The sequence below is a fragment of the Xenia sp. Carnegie-2017 genome, unplaced genomic scaffold (genome assembly GCF_021976095.1).
Source record: "Xenia sp. Carnegie-2017 unplaced genomic scaffold, XeniaSp_v1 HiC_scaffold_6, whole genome shotgun sequence".
NCBI classification, from domain to species: Eukaryota; Metazoa; Cnidaria; class Anthozoa; order Malacalcyonacea; family Xeniidae; genus Xenia; species Xenia sp. Carnegie-2017.
Genome location: NW_025813526.1, coordinates 18,180,701 through 18,203,765, shown reverse-complemented (window position 1 = coordinate 18,203,765; position 23,065 = coordinate 18,180,701). Strand labels below are relative to the sequence as shown.

The window sequence follows — 23,065 nt, the reverse complement described above, 5'->3', positions numbered from 1 at the left end:
CAAAGCTGATTGGCTATGCGGGCATTTCTTCAAAAATTATTTAAACAAATTAGAGTGACATTGAAAAACACAATCTATGTAAAAAATCTATGCTTTCAAATGTTACATGCAGAAAAAAACATTCGCTTACCAAAATATTCAATAGAAGCTTAAACATGCAATAGACTATTCTAAAATCTATACAATATTCCATAGTATTAATTATTCTTTAGGATACTCCATTGCCGTATATTGAAGAATTCACAGGTCCTATACAAATTTCTATGACACAGGAATATGATAGATTCAATAACATATTCAATAGAATATTTTCTAAGTAAAATTAGCAATGAATGTGAGCTCTATTTGTGTGATATAAACTAAACACCAGTACTAGGTGGCTCATATAAGTATTTTCCAAACTAAAAAAAAATAATTTAACACTTTTGGATTGTAATCGATCTCATCGTGTATTATTGGCACGTTGCACCATTCAATGTCAATATTAATGACTGAAGTGATGGTGGTGATCACAATAGATATGAAAATGGAGTTGCTGTTGCTATGGCAAAAAAGCTCATGTTGCGTATGCATTGTGGCGCTTAAGACATTTTTACTTGATATTTTTCAAACAATTTAATATCTTTTAAAAAAATCTGTGCTTCCTTGATATTGTGTGCGAAATATCTTGTAAAAATGGCGAAAGTCAGCTGATAACTAATGAAAATCTAATAGTTTTTGAGAACAAAATCTGAAACGCAGAGAGTGATGAAATTATACTTTGCTCATATTGTGTAATTAGAAAGGCTATTAAGATTGATATAATTAGTGAAAATCAGAGAGAATTCGTTAAGAAAAGTGAGGATAGTAATTCACACAAGAGTAATATTAACTTGGCCAACTTTTGTGAATATATTGAATAAAATTATGAAGTGTTCTCTGATCTACCGACAGTTTATGCCATAACTGTTCTGGCTGTAGTTTCATCTGGCTGTAGTTTCATCAGTCTGAATTTTATGGTAAGTATCTTTAGAATATTTTATTTGCACTCCCTTCAAATAAAAACTGCAATAAAGCAGCCGTATTTTTACTTAATATAGATGACTTAATGTGTGTAGGTTTTGCTGCCTGATAAATGAATCCGTTAAGGTATAACAATTTGTTAATTGGACAATTATAATAAAGGACAATTGGAGCAAGGAGGACTGCATAGTTGTAATAAAGGGGAACTTTTGGGAACGTCTGTCTTGTTTTAAACGTCTGGATTCTGAAATATTGTATCATAAACAACATAGCTAAAACTGTGCATAATTTTTTTGAGTAATCGCCAACACCAATTAAATTTACTTCGCAAAAAGATAAAAATGTTTCTATTCTTTAAATAAAGAAAAATTTTAGGTCTTTACGATATTGACGGTAACAGGAGTATTCCAAATTATTAAAACTATCTCATTGCAAAACATATTTGCACGTTTTTTAGCCGTCTATTTACATGAGCCTGCTATCATTTGCTTTTTTTTCCTTTACTTAAAATAACATTAATGTATAAGTACTTTAAAACGGTGCTCATTCAGCTAGTTCGGTACATTTTAAAATTGATGGAACAAGATTTTTCCTTCTTCGTCCATCAATTTTTCAATATAGAAGACTACTGAAAACTTAACTTTGGAAGTAGTTAAGTAGGGAAACATGTAATATGTACAAATAATCATTTGCTATCCTGCTTTCTACGTAAGTGTGTGATTTATTTTTGAATTTATTATGAAATTTGATTACAGTTTTGATTTAAGGAGTTATTTTATGTAGATCCACGAAGAGCAAGCAAGTATAATGGCAACAATACAAGTCAACATGAAAAATATATTCATTCCTCCACACAATTCAATGCTTTTTCAATATCAGTTTGGATTACAACATATGACGATGTTTATTATGAGACTAAACATCCAGCTGTAGTATCTCATGCATTTAAAGAAAAAGTCCTTGAAAACGCTTCCGTGATTTTATTCATAAAAAATGTATCCATTATTTTTTTTATTCTTTCAGGTATATATGTGTTACATTTCACCATTATATGTAGTTAGAATTTTAAACGAAGTCTTTAAGATGCAGAAAAACAGACTTTTTGAATGCTTCATGAGTCATGTGCGATCTTTTTATTCTTTCAAACACCTTTTAAAAACTCAACAGAAGTGGTCATATTGGTGATATATTTGAAGGCAAACAATATCATATTATGATCACGTGGCAAAAGATTGATGGACAAACAGTGGCGTAGCTAGCGGTCTGGCTGGTCGGGCCCAGCCCGACCAAATATTTTCCCAAAAATGAAAAATTTGTTTTCTTTAAAATTGGATTTGCGAAAATTTTAAATTCTGCGACTCTTTTTGGAATAATCCACAGTCTATCAGTGTAATATTTGTCAAATTGCGTCGTTATTAGCAAAATTATCATATTTTTAAACGTTACTTAGCAACAATGACTAGTGCATTTCTAGTGCCAGGAATTACGCAGTTTAGTCGGGCTCTGAAAATTCAGCCCGACCAAGTAGTAAAATCTATAGTGGGATTATCTGCAATCTGATTGGTTGAGAGCAACTGAGCAAACTCAAATGCGCTGTTTTGCAACATCTAGTCGGGCTCTGAAAATTCAGCCCGACCAAGTAATAAAATCTATAGTGGGAATATCTGTAATCTGATTGGTTGAGAGTAGCTGTGAACACACTCAAACGTTTAACAACATCTTGTCGGGCTCAATTTCAAAAGCGTGACTTGAAGTTTGAGCTTTCGAAATATACGTTCGGAAATCGTGATAACTTAAATTACAATGGCTTCGGCTAATGAAATCGATATAATAAGTGAACTACAAAAGAAACCATTTTCTGTTCGACAATCAGGCGAGCAAAATATACTCGTAAAGCAGCGGCCAATTCCAAATTTACAAGCGACTACAGGCAATAGAAGCTTTCAGGAAAGTTAGTACTCGAAGATTGGCTTTGTGGTAGCTCAGAAAAGAATGCATTGTTCTGTTGGCCTTGTCTTTTATTTTGCCCTGGATCGTCATCTTCATGGACGCAGACGGGATTCAAAAACATGAAGAATTTCCTATCCGATTGTAAGAAGCATGAGAAGGCAAAATCGCACATGGGTGCTTACAAGACCTGGAAGACCTACGGTTTTCAGCCTCGTGTCGACTGTCTCATGTCACGAGCTAGACGTGAAGAGATTCAGCGTCATAACGAGGAGGTAAGGCAAAACAGGGAAATGTTGAAAAACATAACAGAAGCTGTTTTATACTTGTCTAGGCAAGAGCCTGCATTTAGGGGCATGATGAATCTACTAGTAGCAGCATGAATAGAGGAAATTATAGAGAGCTACTTGAAAGTTTTTCCAAGATGGATTCTGTTTTTGAAAGGCGATTACATGGAAGGCTTGCTGAAACCCACCTTGCTGGGGGAGGGCAGTTTACTGGAGTCTCTCCTGATATTCAGAATGATTTGATTGATTGTCTTGATAAGATAATAGAGGATGAGATTTTAAAGGAAAAATATTGCTGCACTTTCTTAACTATACAGGTTGATGAGGCAACTGATGTTTCTACCAAAGAACAATTGAGTGTAATTGTTCGAATGGACAAAGGGGAAAGTGTCATTGAAAGACAGCTTGGGTTTGTTGATGGTAGTTGTGATAGGACTGCAACTGCTATATCATCAGTGGTTAAGGGTAAGTTAAGTCAATATAATAATGTGAAAGAGAAATTTATTGGACAGACTTATGGTGGTGCATCTGTTATGTCTGGTCATCTCAATGGTGTTCAAGCTCAAGTTCAGCAGGATTATCCTTATGCTCAATTTGTTCATTGTGCTGCCCATAGACTAAATCTAGTATTATGTCAAGCTGCATCCTCCTTCTCACCTGTTAAGATTTTCTTTGTTAATATTAGTGCTTTCTGCACCTTTACTAGCAATTCCCCAAAGAAAAGCTTTACTATCATCCCATAGGCTTCATTTTCCTAGTCCTGGTGACACAAGATGGTATTATAAGGCTCATGTCAACAATGTCTTGCATTCTAACTATGAGAAACTGATAGACATATTTGAAAATCTTACTGATAATCCAGTAGGTTGGGATGATGAAACGTTAAGTAAGGTTACTGGTTTACTTGGCTACCTTAATGGCTTCTTGTTTTGTTTCTTGGTACATGTTTTCCAGAGAAGTCTTGAGCAGTTATCCATACTTTATTCTATCTTGCAAGACAAGGACACTGACTTTCATTATGGAATGAGTAGGTTTGAGAGATTCAAGGCCTTTGTTGCTTCTCTGAGAAATAATACAGAATATTGTCAGGTGTACAACCTGGCTGTTGAGAAAGTGGGACCACCAGTAACCAGGTATGACCAACGGCATAATTACAAACAAATGTATTTTGAAATTCTTGACACAATTGTGACTATGCTGACTGAGCGATTTCAGGATATGGAGCGTTTTAGATTTTTGACCTTGTTAACCCTAGGGTGTTTAAGATGTGGAAAGGTGATGTGCCCTCAGAAAAGATGAATCTTCTAAAGGAGGTTTATGGTGATATGTTTGACATACCAATGCTAGTTAGCCAACTTTGTTTTATTTACAGAGATAAAGACTTTCACTGTGATTCATGCGATGAATTATTGAAATATATTTTTCAGTTCCATTATCAATCTAGTATTCCAGAAGTTGTAAAACTGTTAAAGATAAATGGGGTTTTGTCAATTACAAGTGCTTCAGTTGAGAGGTCATTTTCTTGTTTGAAGAGGGTAAAAAATTATCTTAGAAATACTATGAGCCAAGAACGTTTTAGTTCCCTTTGCAGGATTTCCATTCACAAAGACATACTGTCAGAAAAAGAAGACGCCAACACATTGCATGATGAGGTAGTAAAGAAGTTCATTGAAAAGCCACGAAGACTTGCTTTCTTATACAAATAGGTATTCATATATGGCTGATAGCAAGCTGATGATGTCTTACGTCCATGGCATGTGAGAATTTTTCCGGGAACTTTTTAATGCAGTCAATGATGATTGTCATTTCAGCACGACAATTTCATCACAACTTTTGATAGTTGTTGATGACAAATCTGAGCCTTTTTCGGTTCTTTTGTCAAAGTTTCTTTACAAGATGTACATAGGTATCTATTTGTGTATGTGGTGTTGAGAAAATAAATCACATATCTGCAACTATTTTTGAACTGTTTCTCTGCTTTACTATAAGATCCTTCGGCAATTTAAAATAACCAAAATGGTTCTATTTCCTGCATAAATATCACGCATTTGCTTTCTAAGATAGCCGTTTCCGACGTTCTAGGGAGTCTAAATTCGGAAAATTTTCTCGCTTGGCGCCAACCATGGTGGCGCCTCGTGAGCCCGACCAAATGTTTTCGCTAGCTACGCCACTGTGGACAAATGATAGTTTACAAAGACGGTGAGCAAAAGTATTCAACGAAAGTTGCAGAAAAGCGAACACTTTTAGCAGGTGGAGTATGGGTGATTGGACAAGATGAAGGCTCTCTTGATGGAGGATTTCAGAATCGTAACTGTTTTAAAAGAACAATTGATGCTGTATATATTTGGGACAAAATATTGTCAATTGATGATATAAAGCAACTTGCAAAAAGTTGTAATGAATATTTAAGTGGATACATTATTGCTTACCATGAATTTAAATTGACTAATGCTACTAATCTTATTGAACCAACTTGCTACACATAGACATTACAGCTTTATTAAACTTCTTTTCTGATTTATTAATAAGCTTATTGAGTATTTATCACGCTTAATTTTGGTGTATTTAATCTTTGTATTAAGCTGACATATTTAATACATAAATTAAGTTATGAACAATGAACACTGTATTAGCTTTATAAAGTAACTAATTAAATTTTGGCATCTGGTCGGCCGATGGCAATGATAAGAGTTTTTCCTGCTGTAGAGGGCAAAAATCGTAAGAAGTCGTTTACATATATTAAGCATTAATTGTTTCATATTACTTCCATAACAAGTTACATATATAGAACTTAGTATGAAAAATACCAGGTGGAGATTCTGAACTCGCCTCCTTCCTCTTCCCTTTTACGCTGGTGCCTTTGTTGTCGGCATTATATCAGCGCTGTGTCAGAAGATGTTTCTTGTGAAGATTGCTTTATGTTTTATAGCTAGTAAGTAAGAGTTGACGAGAACAAGGCTCGCTGTGTTAAGAAATACAAAATAGTCGCTAAAATATAAAATCTCATGAGTAAGAGTGGAAATGAAGAAATGTTTTTTTTTTCATTCTTTTCGTGAAGAAAACAAAAATTTTGGTGATGACAAGACATAAAAATGTCATTTAGTGAAAAGTAAATGATAACTCAGCACCAAAGTATGAAAAAAATACCAAAATTAACTCAACACGACGGAAACTGAGCAATTTATGTGTACAAAGGATAACAATGCCACCTCTAGATATTTCATTGTTAAAAAAACTACAGTATTGTTCGATCATTAGTATTTTTATATTGAGGCAACATGTATAGCTTTTGCAATCACTTTCATTTAGCAGGTTTTTATTCTATTCATCGTTTTTGTCCTTCAAAGTTATGTTTGCTTCATTTAGGTTATATGCGTAACGAATCGACATGTACCTGTCAAAGATTGCTATGTTCTTACAAATGTGTTTTACAACTTTCTTATAAAATCTCTACTGATGCACAATTTTATATTTAGTGATGCTAAGGTAAAGTCTGCATATTATTATTAGGTGAATTTTCCCATTTCTTTACAAGCTAATGTTTTTGTAAAGGACGCTGCGCTTGATATTTCGTTTCATTCGTTGTCACACGTATCATTTTTTCAAACAGGTAATTTCTGAAAGACATGTACCTGTTTGAAAACTGATATATGATTATGCTGCCTTCAAATGCGTAAATTTATGTAAAAGGTGGCGGTGAAAATTTAAACGTGAGGATAAGAATTGAGAGTAAGTGCTGAGTGTCAAGAGTAATTAAGTCCCTTGGTTCATTCCATTTTTTGTAAATGTTGCCTTAATCGAGAATTGAACCTTTATAAATTGAGAGTAAGAGTGTAAATCAAGAGTCGATCAATAGTCAATATGAAAATTTTCCAACATTTGTAAACGAAGTTCAAATTACTTTTTCCTTAACATCCTTAAGTAGATAAAAAAAACATGCAAAGATATGATAAAATTGTTTTTAGAAGCATAGTAAGCTTGAAATTATGGAGCAAACATCAGTTCTAATTTTACGAAAGAGTTGCAATATAATACATAATAAAATAACGATTAACTGCAAGATATCTGCTTTAGTGGCTTTGTAAAAGGGAACAATAATTGCAAAACATAAAAAAAAATTCTTTATGATAGAAGAAATTTAAAACATTTTTTTTAAAAAATTAAAAAGATCAAAATCTGCATCCATTTTAGTTCGTGGTAATTATGATGACGTAGTAGGAAAATGTCGCATGAATTTTGATGACGCATAGGTTTCTGTTATGACAGAAAGACTTCAAAATTTTATTTTTAAAAATTAAAAGATATTCACACCTAACAAAATGGTAGCTATGAAGGCGATGGAGCGTATAAAAATATGTATTTGCTTAGATATATTTTCTAAACATAAATATTCTTTGATGAAACGAGTTTGAAGGCCATTTACTTCTCATGAGCAAAAAATTGCCAATATGGCTAACACTCAGTTTTTTCTTTTTAAACTTTTCATTTTTACTCAAAAAACTTGACGAACACTTGTGCTGTCATAGAATACGATATGACTGACAAATGATGGTAAATTAAATGTTTTTAATATATCATTTTGATACTTATTAAATATTCCTCTAACAAAGATTCAATGAATATTTCTTATTATGAACATAATAGCCCAACATAAGACTTTTAATAAAACCATCACAATAATAAAATAGAGAATAATTTATTAATAACGTTTCGTCTTTAATTTAAGACATCTTCAGATAATTTGAGTTAATTTATATACACGAGTTTTAAATACAAGCATATATTACGGGTGTTAAATTACATGTGAGGGGAGTAGGAGGTTTAGATGACAGAATTAAGTGAGAATGTTGGTATATTAAAGAAGGTGAAGGGGGATTGAGTTTCCTTGGGTGTTAAGAGAGTGTTTAAGTTTAGATATAAGAAGGCTTTCATCAATCATAAGGTCATAATTGTCGGAGGAAGAAGAGAGAATTGAGAAATCATTAAAATCGGCAGAGTGAGATGTATTTCTTATATGAGAAAGAACTGCAGATGATGGTGGACTTAAGGAAGGTTTTCCTGTTAAGGGAGAGATTTCCAAGTGTTCTGATATTCTGGTGTGTAAATGAGGCGTTCTTTGACCCACATACGATGCAGAGCAGCATCGACACATAAAAGGGGTATAAAACACCAGATCTGAGGAGCTTTGGAACCCTATCTTTAAAAGAAAGAAAGAGGAGAGACGCCTGGAAGAACGAAAAACAAGCGAACGTTGATATGAGGAAAAGCAGCATTGCAGAGTCGAGTGATTTGAGTGCAAATCTGAAGACAGTGTAGGCCAGTGAAAGGGAGACAGAAGTGCATGATTTTCTTAGGAGCAGTGTGAATAATATCTTTGGGTTCAAATGTATTGTTGAGGAAGCGGTGAACATGATTGTCAAATATGTATGAAGGGAAGTTGTTTAAGGTGAACAATTCGCAAAATTGAAAATTTGCTTTCCGCCTGGCAAATCTCTGGCCACGAATATTTTTTAAATAACTCATATTTTGCTTTTAGCTAAAACTGTATCAAATTGTCGTTTTTAACTTTCGTGACATTTATTTTAGAAAATAGTATAGGAAAATTTTGTTCAGCAGAAATTTACAAGCACTTCAATTTCATAGCCACTTAATGAAAATTTTATGCACATTAACTTTCGTTTATTTGGAATATTTTATAAGAAAAGATGCAATTACTCTCAATTTTCAGCATTGCGTGTATGAAGAAGTAAATATAAGCAACTTATGCAATCCAACAAAATATGGATTTGCATTCAAGTGTTTAAGAATCAAGAAATAAAAATAATTTCTCAAATTTATTTCAATTCTTGTTTATATCATCTCAGTCTTATTAAAAAACTGCATGCTTTAGATGATTGGTAGTTTCTATGTTTACTTTGTGTTTCCAAAGCAAAGGACGATTTTTGAGAAGAAGAACATATTCTTCAAATGTACCATTGAAAAAACAGATTCAACCAATAACTTCCTTTAAAAGCAATTTCGTTTCCGTCTAGAGATATTGAAAATATTATGGAAGAAGAAAAATTTTCAGAACTTTTTATCATAAAGAATATTTACAACTTATTTGCAATTGTTATTTAATGAAAGTTTCTACTAATTAAAACATCGATGAAAGATTTGCTCGCATCGAAAGCGTTGGTTGCAAAAGAACGACGGAACAATTTTTCCTTCAACAAAAATATGTTTTTGAATGCGATCTCTGAAATTGAAACCTTTCAAACAAAAGATCTCAATGTCACATTGGCAATTTCTGTAGCTTATAAGTAAAGTGTGTGCTAGCTTGTTTCATTCAAAAGTTGCTAAATGCAAGTTGTTAATGACTGCTTTCCTTTTTTGCACTATTATGTCATCAAAATTGCCACTTAGTAAAATTGATGCAGGTATCAATATAATTTGCAATTTATTTAAATGCCATAATGGAAACATTTATGCCATCAAAAAATTATCCCAAAACGAACGTTTTCAAAACTATATTGTTAATACTCTCTCATTCCTAGCACAGTTGGAAGCTTGATAAATAAAACTTGATTTTACTTCTTTAGACTTTACGTTTGGAATATTTAAAACGATTTTTCTTTGAATTTTACTTTTTATATTTACTTCGATATTATATAGGTTACTTCCAATGGAAAAACACAATTGAACAATGTTTTGTATTAAAATGCGATCATCTCAATTTTTTATTAAGATAATTAAAATGCACTTCTTAAAAATTTAACAACAAAGTAATAAATTTATTAAAGACCAAGCCCGTTAAAATGAATAACACTTATCATGCTAAACATTCTCGTTCTGTCAGTTTAGGTGTTCGCACAAATTCGTAAAGTCTAACAAATAACTGAAAGTTTTACCAGTAAACCATTTTGACAAATAGCATAGGAAAAACAAAATGACAAAGATTTTTAAAAGTATATTTCCATTGATGATGCTTTGCTTGATGATTGCAGCTCAAGACCAATATGAAGGGAAAACATCAACTTCTCTATTCATACGTCAATCTCAAGGTATGAAGGGTCGTAATCTTTTGTTAGGTGACGTTCGTTATCTGGTCGGTGAAAATGCTCATTATGTTATCAGCATATTTTCTGTTAATTACAGCTGTAGAAAACATAGTTTCCTTGCAAATGACTTCTGGCTCTCTTGAAAAGACCAATATGCGTTTGCTGAAAATTTGTTAGTTAATACCATGTGTGGAATTAATTTCTAATAGAATGTTTTAATCTGCACATCTTTGTCATGACAAACTTTACATAATATAATATACAAATACTAAATTTTGATATTAAAGAAAAAGAATATAAAAATATAAATTCCTCTTGATTCCTTTAAGTACGTAATGAAGTTTAGTTCATGGGGCATTTTATTTATTTGTATTTTTTGTCAAAAGTTTTTGAATGATAACATTTGGTCACCATACAAATATTCCATGCAACTGCCATTGTATTATGTTTGCAGCATTGCAGCATGTGATTCAAGAGAGTGCAAGTGAGGCTTTCATGTGTCTCCTCATTTTGAGGTATTAAGTTTACTGTCACATTGCGGGATTTTTATTGTGTTACAAATAATTACTATACGCCAATTTTTTACGGTCTACTTAAAGCCTGAACATAAGCATAAACATAATCATATGAATGACTACGCATAAGAAGAACTGAATTTTTTCATAATCTTCAGCTTATGCTTATCATTATGCTGCAAGTAAGAACCACGCTAAAGACAAAACTCGCTGCCAGTGCCATATGTAGTGGAAGACACAATAAAATAAAACAAAAACAATCCGTTTTTATTGTATTTATAAATTAATGGATTCTTGATTTGCCGAGAAACTGTACAGTTAGCAAATTCAGGAAAATTGTAAAAATACAAAATTCACATCACACATACAATTTTAATTTGTTTATATTACACCGGTATGATTTTTGTCTGATCTTGTTTAATCGAGATAAGGTTTTATCAACTTTGATCGCAGTCAAAACTGGACGTTTTCTGGTCATATAAATGCCCATCCCGCCGGACTGGGACGATAAATTGCTGACTTGCAATAATCAGGTACGAAATTTGTCAAAAACAACCAGATATACAATATTGTAGCGACGTTTTTTCAAAAATACAACTGAATGATTTTCGAAACAGTACATCGCAGTCAAAGTTTTGAGCGAACAACTAAAATTTCTTATTCGAATCAAATACAAAGCAAGAAATATACCATTATGAAAGCTAGATTAGAGAATAAATAATGAAGTAACCTCGTACTTTTTAATATTATACGATGAAGTATGAATGCTGCTTACAACAAAAGCTTCAAAATATAAGGCTGACGAGATGTGTTATGCTAGTTTCTCCTCCAAAGTAAATTTTTGTCCCGAAGTAAAAAAATCTTATATAAATGTACAGGTATGTAAACATTCCTGCTTGGCGAACATTCCTCCTAGCGTTCCGCCTACCATGTATATAGGCACCAGATATAAACGTCTAAAAGAAAATGTCTAAAACAAAAACATATAACAACGGAAAATACCTAATTCCTATTTCAGATCTAGGGTTAGACGAACTAAATTATATTAAACACTGGGTTTATTATTGAGATTTTATCTTAACTTTGATTTTAAAAAACGAAAAGAAAATTTAGGAAGCAGCTTCTTCTATGTGGAAAAAATTAAGAAATGAAAATTTAGAGTACGAATTTCAAACAAGTGTAATAAACATGGCAGAATGCTTCATTATGAATAGCCACTGCTTTATAATTTGGGTTGTCAGCAATTTAGTTAATATTATGTGAAAATCTGATTAGGGTTTCATAAGCCTTTTTAGCGTTTTCTTTTGTTGTTTGAAATTTTTAGAGAAATAGTGTTGTTGCTATCTTAAAAAAGATAGTAATACTCACCGAAACACGATATTAGTTATAAGAACGGTTTATTCAACGTAACATCCATTCAAAAAAGCTTAATAACTCATAAACTTTTGGACATTTACATTTAAATCATGTCACGTGAATGAAAATGATGATTAAAATGCATTAAAGTGGTGATCTACCCTGAACGATTAAAGAGTTGACTTATACGAGGCGATGCCGAAAAGAGCTGAATCAATGCAAGAAAAGCATAATTATAAAACATTAAGGATTAAGCACTCTGAAATATTCACATTATATTATCTCACAATAAAAGATTTTTGATAAATCCTTTGAAGAAGAGATCACTATCATAGTGAGAGGTAATAAAATCAGTTTTTAAGTGTAACGGACATAAATCAATTTATGAATAATAGTATGTCAATTGTCGAGAGAAAACGTTTTGGAGTAGAGAGACTAATCCGATATATCCAGTAAAAATGTGACGGCAGTGAAGAATGAAGCTACAATATCCCTTGACTTCAAAACGTTACATATTTGTAGGGAATGGTCCATAAAGTAAATTAAAATGCACAAATGGCTTGGCTCCATAAGACTTAATTGAAGTTTATTGATTTTAGTTTGAAACATAAATGTTGAACACTATAAACTCTTTTGAAGGAATGAGGCAAAAAAATGCAGTTGAAGGCAGAAAATCACATTCATTTCTTTCGTATTTCTGTAAGAGAGTTAATCGCCACATATTGTAAGTTTTTGAGAATTATCCCTGGACTAAGCAGAATAGTCTTTAATTGCCATAAATGAATGAGATCATTTTTACATACAACAAAGCTCTATTACATGTAGAAAATTTGCAATAATGTTTTTTGACTACTACCAGACTGGATATCACTGGGATAGTATTGCGTGCATTTTTTCTAGGCACAATTCCCTTTGAGAACTTGTGCTCGATGATTTTGCGCCGATGTATAACTACGGTTCTGTGTCATAAAAATTTATATTTTTGTCATTAGCTGTTGCACTCAATTTCTCTCTTCAGGTAATATATTTAACTTATTTCATTACCTTCCCTACTTTAACGTCGAGAATATCAAAATAGATTAACCTTATTTGATAACTTCTCTTCTACTTCTTTTATTAAGTGTAAATGAATCAACACTCTTTTGTAATTTTTCAGAGACATGTCCGCTCATAAAAGATGTCGTGTTTGAAACAACGTACGCCTCTCGACTTTCTTGTTCAATGAAATGTTTACAAGATCCATACTGTGAAGGAATCAACTTTCGAGAAGACAAAGGGATGGGAGATGTAAACTGCCAGCTTACACATACACTTCCACAGAACCATGAACCTTGCAGTAATAATGTGTGGAGCTTTTATAAATTGTTGAATCCCCAAAGAAAGGTATAAGTTATAAATTTGTAAGGCTTTAAACCATCAATATACTTAGTTTTTCTAAGATAGTTTAAAAAGTATTGAACTCATTAAGATACCAAGTATCAAAGAAAACATGTGTGGAAATGGTGGAACGACGATTGTTGATTTAAGCAATGGACCTGGCACTGATCCTTATAAATGTAAATGTCCTCCTGGCTTCACTGGAGAGAAATGCTTCGTCAAAATGTGTAAGACTTTGCCTTATTTAAATAAATGTTTTCTGCGATAATTCTTTCAAAAACGATAAATTCGCCACTTTAAGCATCCTTAGTTAATCACAAATGAATTTATTGCGTTAGAGTGATGGTTTTTTTATAGTCAACATTAAAATTTATATTTAAGAGAATGCAATAATGGATTCTTGCATACTTTTATAGTTGGTTATTTTTCTTAATTGAAATTTACCACCAAAATTCTTATCGTCTGTATTGTAAATTAATAAATTATTCAAACGACACTAACTTAATATTTAAATTTTTCTGGACATCATTGGAAATACACTTGCCTGATTTTAAGATAAACAACATATTTTATTTTATAAAGATAAACAATATGCTGTTAGGCTTCAAGGATCAAAGTCTTCTGAGGGATTTGGTCGTGTGGAAGTATTTTACAGTGGACAATGGGGAACAATATGTGATGATGGATGGGATTTAAAAAATGCTGACGTAATATGTCGTCAACTTGGCTACAAAAGTGCTGTCAAAGCTCTGCAAGGTAGTGATGTTCTTAATGGTAATGGAAAAATATGGCTAGATAATGTTTATTGCAAAGGTCACGAGTCGTCTATTTCAAATTGCCCTCACAATGGATGGGGAGTTCATAACTGTGGACATCATGAAGATGCTGGTGTCATTTGTTCTAAAGGTAAATTTTGCAGCATTCATTCTTTAATATAGCATCTGTTTGTAAGACGAGTTGAAACTTTACACAAGTTCGTGATTTAGTCAGCCATCGCGTAAAATTTCAGGTGGTGTCTAACAACAACCATTGTTTTATGTGTCATAATTTTTTAGGGATTTTTTATCAGTGCCTCAACATATATCAAGTAAGGAATTTAAATTAAGCTTAACTCGCATAAAGTAAGATTTTATTTGATTGTTTCCAATGAAACTAACGATTCTTTTAAAAATTGAAGTTCAAGTTGACCCATCATAATAATGTCTCTTCCTCCGTTTTACCAACAGTAACTCTAATTTATTGAAGAAATTTTAAATGTGCAAACGCGTAATTTTAAGCAAAATGCGAGGGCTGTTATAATAAAATGAAATCACTATAAACACTGAGTGTTTTGCGTGGAAATATAAAATTCAGAAATCGAAATAACTTGAGTTAAAACTGCGACGCTTTGTGCTAACGCTGGCTCTATTGTCAACTATTCCGAAGATTTTCAAGGTTAAGAATGTTATAAATTTCAAAAAGATTGATAATCACTGTATTTGTTACCGTATTTGCGAAGTACGTATTTAGCGCTGTATACGAGCTAAAGTTTGGCCTATAGATCATAGGCACTAACTGCTTGTAGGATTTATGTAATATTGAAAAAATCTTACATTTCGTATTTTACACCCGTTTGAGCTATCGCACATATTATACAGCTGTATTCAAAAATTTTTCACTTTGTACATATAGTCTTTTTAATGCTTTCTCTTCATCTTGATAAAACCGTTCAATTTCCAGAAAGTAACAAGCAAGCTTCAATGCTTCTTTATATTTTATTTCACTCACACAAACAGTCACACTCCCCACGTCAGACACTGTAAATATTAAATTACAAGTTGAATTCATATTGATGACAGCTGCATAATTTATTAAGTAGCTCAAACTATGTGACGTACGCAGGGTAAAATTTTCTTAAATATTGCATAGATCATTCCAGCAATTGGGGTCTATGAAGTAGGCTAACCTTTTAGCTGATAGACAGTGGCAGCTTAGTACTAGGAAAATACGGCAATTACCAATGTTCTTAACATTCTTAACATTGAGGCCAACTTAACTTTTATCGTAGATATAGCTTGCAAACCTTATTTAGGACTTGCAATATTTGATTTTAAAAGTTTTAAAACATGTAGGAAAACTAAATGCTCGTAACATGGCCCCTTTCACACACTCAAAATGTTAATTAATTTTGAGTTTAACATTTTAAGTACGACGTATGAAACAGGCCGTAATACAAAATAGAGGTGCACACTTACAAAGCGTTCTTGTCACAGACTTACTTAAATTAAGCCTATTAAAACAATTTTTTTAGACTGGTACGCTTTTCCATTAGAATGTTGAACAACATTATTTTTTGCGTCGTCAGTAAATGTACCAAATGATCATATATTGAATATTTTAAAAAAATAGGTAGGAATAAAAATGAAGAAAAATCTTTGTCAAATTTTAATTTTGATGGGAATGGAAAACACATGAAATCACGTTTTATTAGTGATGAAGAGGTTGATATTCATTGTGTGATCTTTTCAAGCACGAGCAGATTAAATCGACACAAATATCGTAAAAGCAACTTTTTATCATCAATCGTTGACAACGCCCGGCTTAATTTAAAAAATAACAAAATTTTATACTTTAAAAGTTCAAAGACCTGCCGTCAGGCTCCAAGGACCAAAGTCTCATGATGGAGTGGGTCGTGTGGAAGTATTGTACACAGGAGAATGGGGAACAGTATGCGATGATAGTTGGGATTTAAATGATGCCAAAGTAGTATGTCGTCAACTTGGTTATAAAAGTGCTTTGAAAGCTTTGCAAGGTAGTGATGTTCCTGATGGCAATGGGAGAATATGGTTAGATAATATTTATTGCAAAAGTCATGAGTTGTACATTTCCAGTTGTTCTCATAATGGATGGGGTATTCATGACTGTACACATCCAGAAGATGCTGGTGTAGAATGTTCTAAAGGTAAATGTTAGAGAGTTAATTCTTAATGAAATAAAATAAATATCTGTAAGGGACATGTACGTTAATATGCAATATTTTAGCCAACCCAAAAATTCTACATCTGCAATGAAATTTTTAGAGCACCCATAATGTTCCTGTCCATAAAAGTTAATTGTTTTTGAAATTGTGTACAGTGAAAAGAAAAATATATACATAAATAGATCAGATTTGTTGGCTTGCTACCCCAATGTATCCAGCGAAATTAAAGTTCTTCCCTTATTTAGTTTGTAAAATAGTGCAAACTTTAACATTTATGAGTGATTAACAAAAGAAATCGCGCTTAGGCATTGATCCAAAAACAGGTATGTAATGCATTGGATGAAAAAATGTCAAATTACATTTATTTAACGCACGAAAAACGTTTATAAAACGCTTTTAAAATATTTAATTGAAGTCACATATCAATTTGATGAAAAAAGTGCAAAAATTATAATAATGGCAACCTGCGAACTGAGTACCACAAGAATTAATCTAGTATGCGTAAAATGATTTTAAACAGTGTGTTTCAAAATAAAGTTAATCCAAATTAACTCACTGGTTAAGTTGCTTTCTTGCATAAGTTACGGAATACGCCACCGTAAAGATTTTGTTAATGACAAATGTTATAGCCATAAAGTTTTATGTTGATTTAATGCATATGGTAGAAAAATGAGCGTATGCCATAATAATAGGAAAAAGTTGATCGAAAAATCATTTTTTTCAACTTGGGTTGCAGGATCATAAAGCTTAAACACATTAACGTAAATCAGCATTAAATTGACATTCTGAATTGTTTTGCTCAATTTGGAATTGATTTTAACAACTATCTCAGCAGAATGTTTTCATCTTTTAAAAGATTCAAAACATGCAGTGAGAATTGAAGGACCGAAGAGTTCCGTTGGATTTGGTCGTGTGGAAGTTTTTTACAGTGGACAATGGGGAACAATATGTGACGATGGATGGGATTTAAAAGATGCTGACGTAATATGTCGTCAACTTGGCTACAAAAGTGCTCTCAAATCTCTGCAAGGTAGTGATGTTCCTGATGGTTATGGCAAAATATGGTTAGATGATGTTTATTGCAAAGGTCAAGAGTCGTCTATTTCAAATTGCCCTCACAGGGGATGGGGAGTTCATAACTGTGGGCATAGTGAAGATGCCGGTGTAGAATGTGCTTAAGATGGTTATCAGTGTATTTACCCTCATGAGCAAGTTCGAATGCATCATGCAAGAAAAATGTCTGATGAATGTTCCTTTTTAAAAATACATTCTCAATTTGTACAGATTTTACTAAACATTTCCTGAAACTGCTGTTGCAACATTTGTATGTTAATATAATCTACAATGAGATTTAGACAGTGATTGTACATGAAATATGAAGAGACAACAATAGTTATTTTCCCAGATACTATCAGTTTCAAAATTTTGCTAAAAACGTAAGTCTTAATTTTTGAGCATGGTCTAGCTTATTTGAGAGAAAATAGTTACGCATAACGTACATGTGGTAGCCTGTAAGTATTAATAACTATGGTTCAAATCATAATATAAATGTAGAGAATTATTTGTTAAAAATATTCTTTGTGCTCACTGTTCAATCATTTAACTATCTTCGCATTTATTTTGAGCACTTGCTATGATTGCTTGCAGTGTGACTGTCCTCACGTGCTTACTTTACTTAAAGTTTCATCCTTCAGATTTCTCACAAATATTAACGACAAATCACATGATATCTTGACCTAAAAACAATTTTAGAAATGAATGTTAAATTAACTCAAGTTTCAAGCAAAGACTTAAATGATATGTAAGAGATGTCGTTCAGTTAATTTGACCGATTACCAGTAGCGTAGCCAGCAATTCTTTTTGTCATCTCAGTCTCATCAACAAACTGCATGTTTTAAATGAATAATATTTTCCATGTTTACTTTATTTCCAAAGGAAATTAAGCACGAGTTTTGTAAAAAACAAGCGATATATTCTTTTTTAAATGGCATCTTTTTTTAAATCAATTTTATTTCCGTCTTAAGAAGTGAAATGGAGGAAGAAAATTTTTTAAACTGTGAAAAAGTGTGTAAGCCATCTAGATTGCTTGCAAGAGACTAGAAATGACAGAACATGTCAAAAACATAAATATTATACAACATATATGTCCTTCTTTCCTATTTATGAGTGCTTTTCCATATTTTTTGCAAATGATATTTGTAAAAGTCTTTTTTGATCAAAACAAAGTTAAAAAAAGTACATACGCAATAAATAATTTTTTTATTTGCTTTCTTTCGTCTTCATAATTAGCTACCACTTAGTAAAATTGATGCAGACTTTAAAAGTCCATCTGTCACAATGAAAACCTTTGTGTCATCGAAAACTTGTGGAATAATAAGAGTACAACTTTATATAAATGACATTTATGGCTTGCTAAAACAGAACAAGGCTTTTTGAAAATAATATTGTTAGTACTCTCGCTGTCGTTTCACAGTTAACAGTTAAATAAATAGAGTTTGTTAAAAAAAGCAATGGCTCTACAAATAAAAGTCAAAAGATTGAAAGTAACATCTTGCTCGTTATTATTATCATGATGCACATGTTTAACGTAGAACTAAATATGTCAGTTGAATTTTTTAAAAATGTTTTTTCCCTAGCAACATTATAGAAGTTGTGGCTTTTTAGGTCGAGATTATACACGTTTGCATTGACAGATGACTGCTGCCAACATATGTTAAATGTACAAACAACATGCATTACTAATATTCTTTAACTTTTACGGTTTAATAGTTTACAGAAATATTTGAAGCAGTTCTAGTATAAAGAAACCAAAACATATGAAAACGTATTGAAGTAAGACCTACTTTCAAAAACAAAGACCACATAAAATTTTTGTGTCTCGTTTATGCTATTGTTTGTTCTCATTGCAAAGAATTTGCATTTATAAATAATAAATGATCAATTTTAAACAAATATCTTAAGAAGCAATTGTTTGCCAATTATAGATTTTACTGTCCAAAAGAAATTAAAATTTTAATAATTTAATGTGAAAAGAAGAATAAAAGTATATATTGGTAAAGTGATGATAATGTCAATGTTATATGAAGATAATTAAATTGGTTTAAATATTTAATACATCGATACAATGAAAATATACAAACTGAACCTGTGCATGCATTTATATGAATAAAGCTAACCTCTCATTTTTCCAGTTAGAGTGTCCATAGCTATAAGCTCGTCCAAAAGTCTAACAAATAAATGAATGTTTATTTGTGTTAGCCAACGAATTTAGTTTTACAAATAGCACGTGCTCAAAAAATGGCAAGTTTTTTTATAAATTTATTTCAAATGTTGATGCTTACTAGCTGGATGAATGCAGATCAAGATCAATATCAAGGGAAATCATTGACAGCTTTATACAGACGACACTCTCGAGGTGTGAAGGATATATTTATTTGATTTAAGACATGATAAATTTTTCTCTTTACTCTATGTTTTATATGGCATTCTCTCCACGCAAATATATTTTTAGCGACAGCAATATTATAAGCAGAAATTTTTCAGAAGAAATTTGTAAAAAAACTTAAAGTGTATCTAAAAGTGGTAACTATATTGCAAAGTAAGAACTCTTAAAGTAGACAAGAGCGCTCTGACTGCATTTAGTTTTAACTATATATATACCACTAGACTTGACTGAAGCATTTGTTGTGCTTATTTACAAGGTAGAACTATAGCTACATTTAGTTACATAAATTATTTAAGCCGTTGTTCTTGTCAAAGTCGACTTCTTACAATGCTCGACCAAACTAAGCAAGTAAAATTAAATTTTTCCTGCGGATTTGTGTCTTTGACATTTATTGTCTCACAGGATAAAATGCTAAGTAGGTCCATATGTTTTGATCACTGAGTGGTTTCTTCAAATGAAGTCATTATTCTAGTGTACAATATTTCGTTTAGCATATTTCACTTATGGATAAGCTTCTATTTGAGTAAGGTGATATAATTCAAAAGTTCGTAGATGTAGATCGTGCTTACTTGAGTCCTGAGAAGGACTGCTGATTTTAACAGAGGCTCAGTCGATAAACTTAATAGTCACTTTTGCAGTGAAGGGAATCCTTCGTTGTTAATAACGTGACTCTTAAACAAATATATGTCCAGACACTAAAAATCTATGTCTGGCTATGTTGAGTTACTATGCATCTTAATATACAATTGTCAGAATAATACTATGTGCACCGCTGACAATGTTGACTTCAGATAAATAGCTTTAACCGATTACATACAGTATTCATTTTCCTTTTTTAAAGCCTCTGGAACAGATATGTATTCACTGTTTGTTATCAACTTCTTTGTACTATATTGCAAAGCTTATACTTGTTGTTTATATTTTTATACGTTTTGCTTAACGAGTTGTTCTATGCGTACTAGACTTTTAAAGACATGTTTACAGTATATTTTTACTTTTTTTTGTCGTAGAAGATATCAAAGAGAAAATTTGGCGTAACGATTTTCAACTTTTTATTTTGACTCTTTATATGTAATTTTCTTCTTTCGAGTCTATAGCTTCAGCTCGCGATTAGGTATCTAAATTTATTCAATTCTCAACTTTTTTCTCTACTTTTCATCATTACTCTTTAGGTTTAATTCTTGCCTTTTAGACACATTCCCGCTTTTGTATGTACAGGCACTTAGGGCACTAAAATGAGGGAGGAAGCGGTATTGGGTGACTTCCTTCAGCATTTTTACTGCCCATTCTTAGGTATTTAGTTTTGTAACATGTATATGTCAGTCATAAAAAGCAGTGCGTAAAATGTGTAGCTATAAGAAACATTTTGGGAGTGCTTTGCTCTTCCAAAAATAAAATCCTGCCGCAGCATCATTGATAGGCAGCCTAAGTTATATTAATTTATTAAAGTGCTTTGCCTTTATAAAAAAGACTTGTTATATAAAAATTTAATTGTGAAAATCGTCCAAAACAAGTATTTATGAAAGCCTCTCAAACAAAAATTACTAGCTTGTGAAGAAATAAGAAAACCGACAATTACTTATATGCAAACTTCACCCAAACACCACTGAATAGGCAAAATATCATTTTTAGATATTTAAATAAGTGAAATTTGTAAACACATAATAAATATGATCTCAATTTAAAGGATTAAAATAAAAGGATCTAAATTTTCAACAGGTACATGTCCTTTGGTAAAACACATCCTTAACGAAGAAAGATTTGAGACATTGGAGGATTGCATTTTTAAATGTTTACAAAAAGTATTTTGCATTGGACTCAACTTCAACAATTATACCAAGCAAAATATAAACTGTCAGTTGACATCATCACTTCAGCACGATCACGAAAACTGTCACGAGAAAAAATGGAATTTCTATCAGAAAATAACAACTGACCCTAAGGTATACTGTTGCAAAAACAATATTTTAGTAGTGTGGTTAGTTGTGACTTCAATTATACTTAATATAGTATAATTATACTTTTGAATAGTGCAGGTACAAAGGATGAGCAATACTTAAAGTCTTTAAAAAACTTGAGTTAATATCTAGTGGTAATTGCCCAAATTATATTATTGCGTAATATTAATATCCCTTGAGGAATTTTTTGATTGTGCTGTCTAGCTCTGTCTCCCATTCCCATAGTTACTCTCTGTCTTGTTAAAAAGACTCATTGTGCGGCCAGACTGTTAAAACATTCACTCAAAAACAGAAATTTCCGTTTTGTTACTAATCCCTGCATTAATATTCTTTTCTAATTTATGACTTTTGAACGCTTTCATTGTTGGATATCTTTGCTTACATAAAACTGCCATCATTATTTTTTGAATTCAAAAGAATTAATTGTTAGTGCTTTTTAGCCAATAAGATTACAGTATTTACATGGCAAATACATCTTTTGAACAGTGCAACTACATCATTTTTAATGTGAAGTTTTTGATAGACCGCATTATAATCAAATACTCGCAATCGAGAAATATATCAAAGTTTATTCTTCTACACATATGGTGTATCTTGTATGAATGAATATACTATGTAATTTAGAATCAAACCCTAGGCTTATTTTAATTTTTTGGCTCTTAGTCGTAATCGGCTTAATAGTGTCATTTTATTAACTTTAAAAAATGTTGATATAATTTATGAGTTAGTTATTTTTGTTATAAGGAACGATGTTTTTTTACAGTTTCATGATAGTTTAAAGGCAAGCACATCTTTAGCTCGTTTTTTTTTCTAAAAGAAAATGTAACGAATAATTTTTGGTATATTTACATTTTTATCAATTGTAATCAGAGAAAACTGTCATTTTCTAATACAAATTGTATGAATTAAATGCCTTAAAGTACGTACATGTTTTAGAGAATAGTTGTACCTTTATTTTGACTTCCTTCAGTAGTTACATCAGTTGAGTTATTTTTGGTTAATGAATCCAAGTAAACTGTCTTGAAGTAAACTCGTCTAAAACAATTCAGTATAATCAGCTTGTCTTAAACTGTTTCGTATGCCTTCAAATATAATTAAGGCTTTACATTACCTGTAAGTTTTCAAGCTGAAGCTAAATACGTATTCTTCTAGGTTCCAAGTAATAAGCAAAAAATGTAA

The 23,065-nt window shown here is 31.8% G+C and overlaps 1 protein-coding gene and 2 long non-coding RNA genes across 4 annotated transcripts; all 3 read left to right on the top strand.

The window, feature by feature from the left end:
• Positions 1–3,189: 3,189 nt before the first annotated feature.
• LOC124458371 lies at positions 3,190–4,186 on the top strand. 2 transcript variants are annotated; one of them, XR_006953145.1, is made up of 3 exons: positions 3,190–3,224; positions 3,554–3,701; positions 4,102–4,186. It is a non-coding gene; the product is annotated as an uncharacterized LOC124458371 (long non-coding RNA). The 2 variants fall into 2 exon arrangements; XR_006953144.1 differs by lacking the exon at positions 4,102–4,186 and having other exon boundaries at positions 3,554–3,730.
• Positions 4,187–4,540: 354 nt separating this feature from the next.
• On the top strand, positions 4,541–5,192 carry LOC124458370. The gene is made up of 2 exons (XR_006953143.1): positions 4,541–4,888; positions 4,943–5,192. It is a non-coding gene; the product is annotated as an uncharacterized LOC124458370 (long non-coding RNA).
• An 8,555-nt stretch (positions 5,193–13,747) lies between these two features.
• On the top strand, positions 13,748–17,662 carry LOC124457227 (deleted in malignant brain tumors 1 protein-like). The gene is made up of 4 exons (XM_047007508.1): positions 13,748–13,751; positions 14,107–14,430; positions 16,142–16,465; positions 17,340–17,662. The coding sequence occupies exons 1-4, from the start codon at positions 13,748–13,750 to the stop codon at positions 17,660–17,662; spliced, it is 975 nt and encodes a 324-aa protein (XP_046863464.1).
• The last annotated feature ends 5,403 nt before the right edge of the window (positions 17,663–23,065 follow it).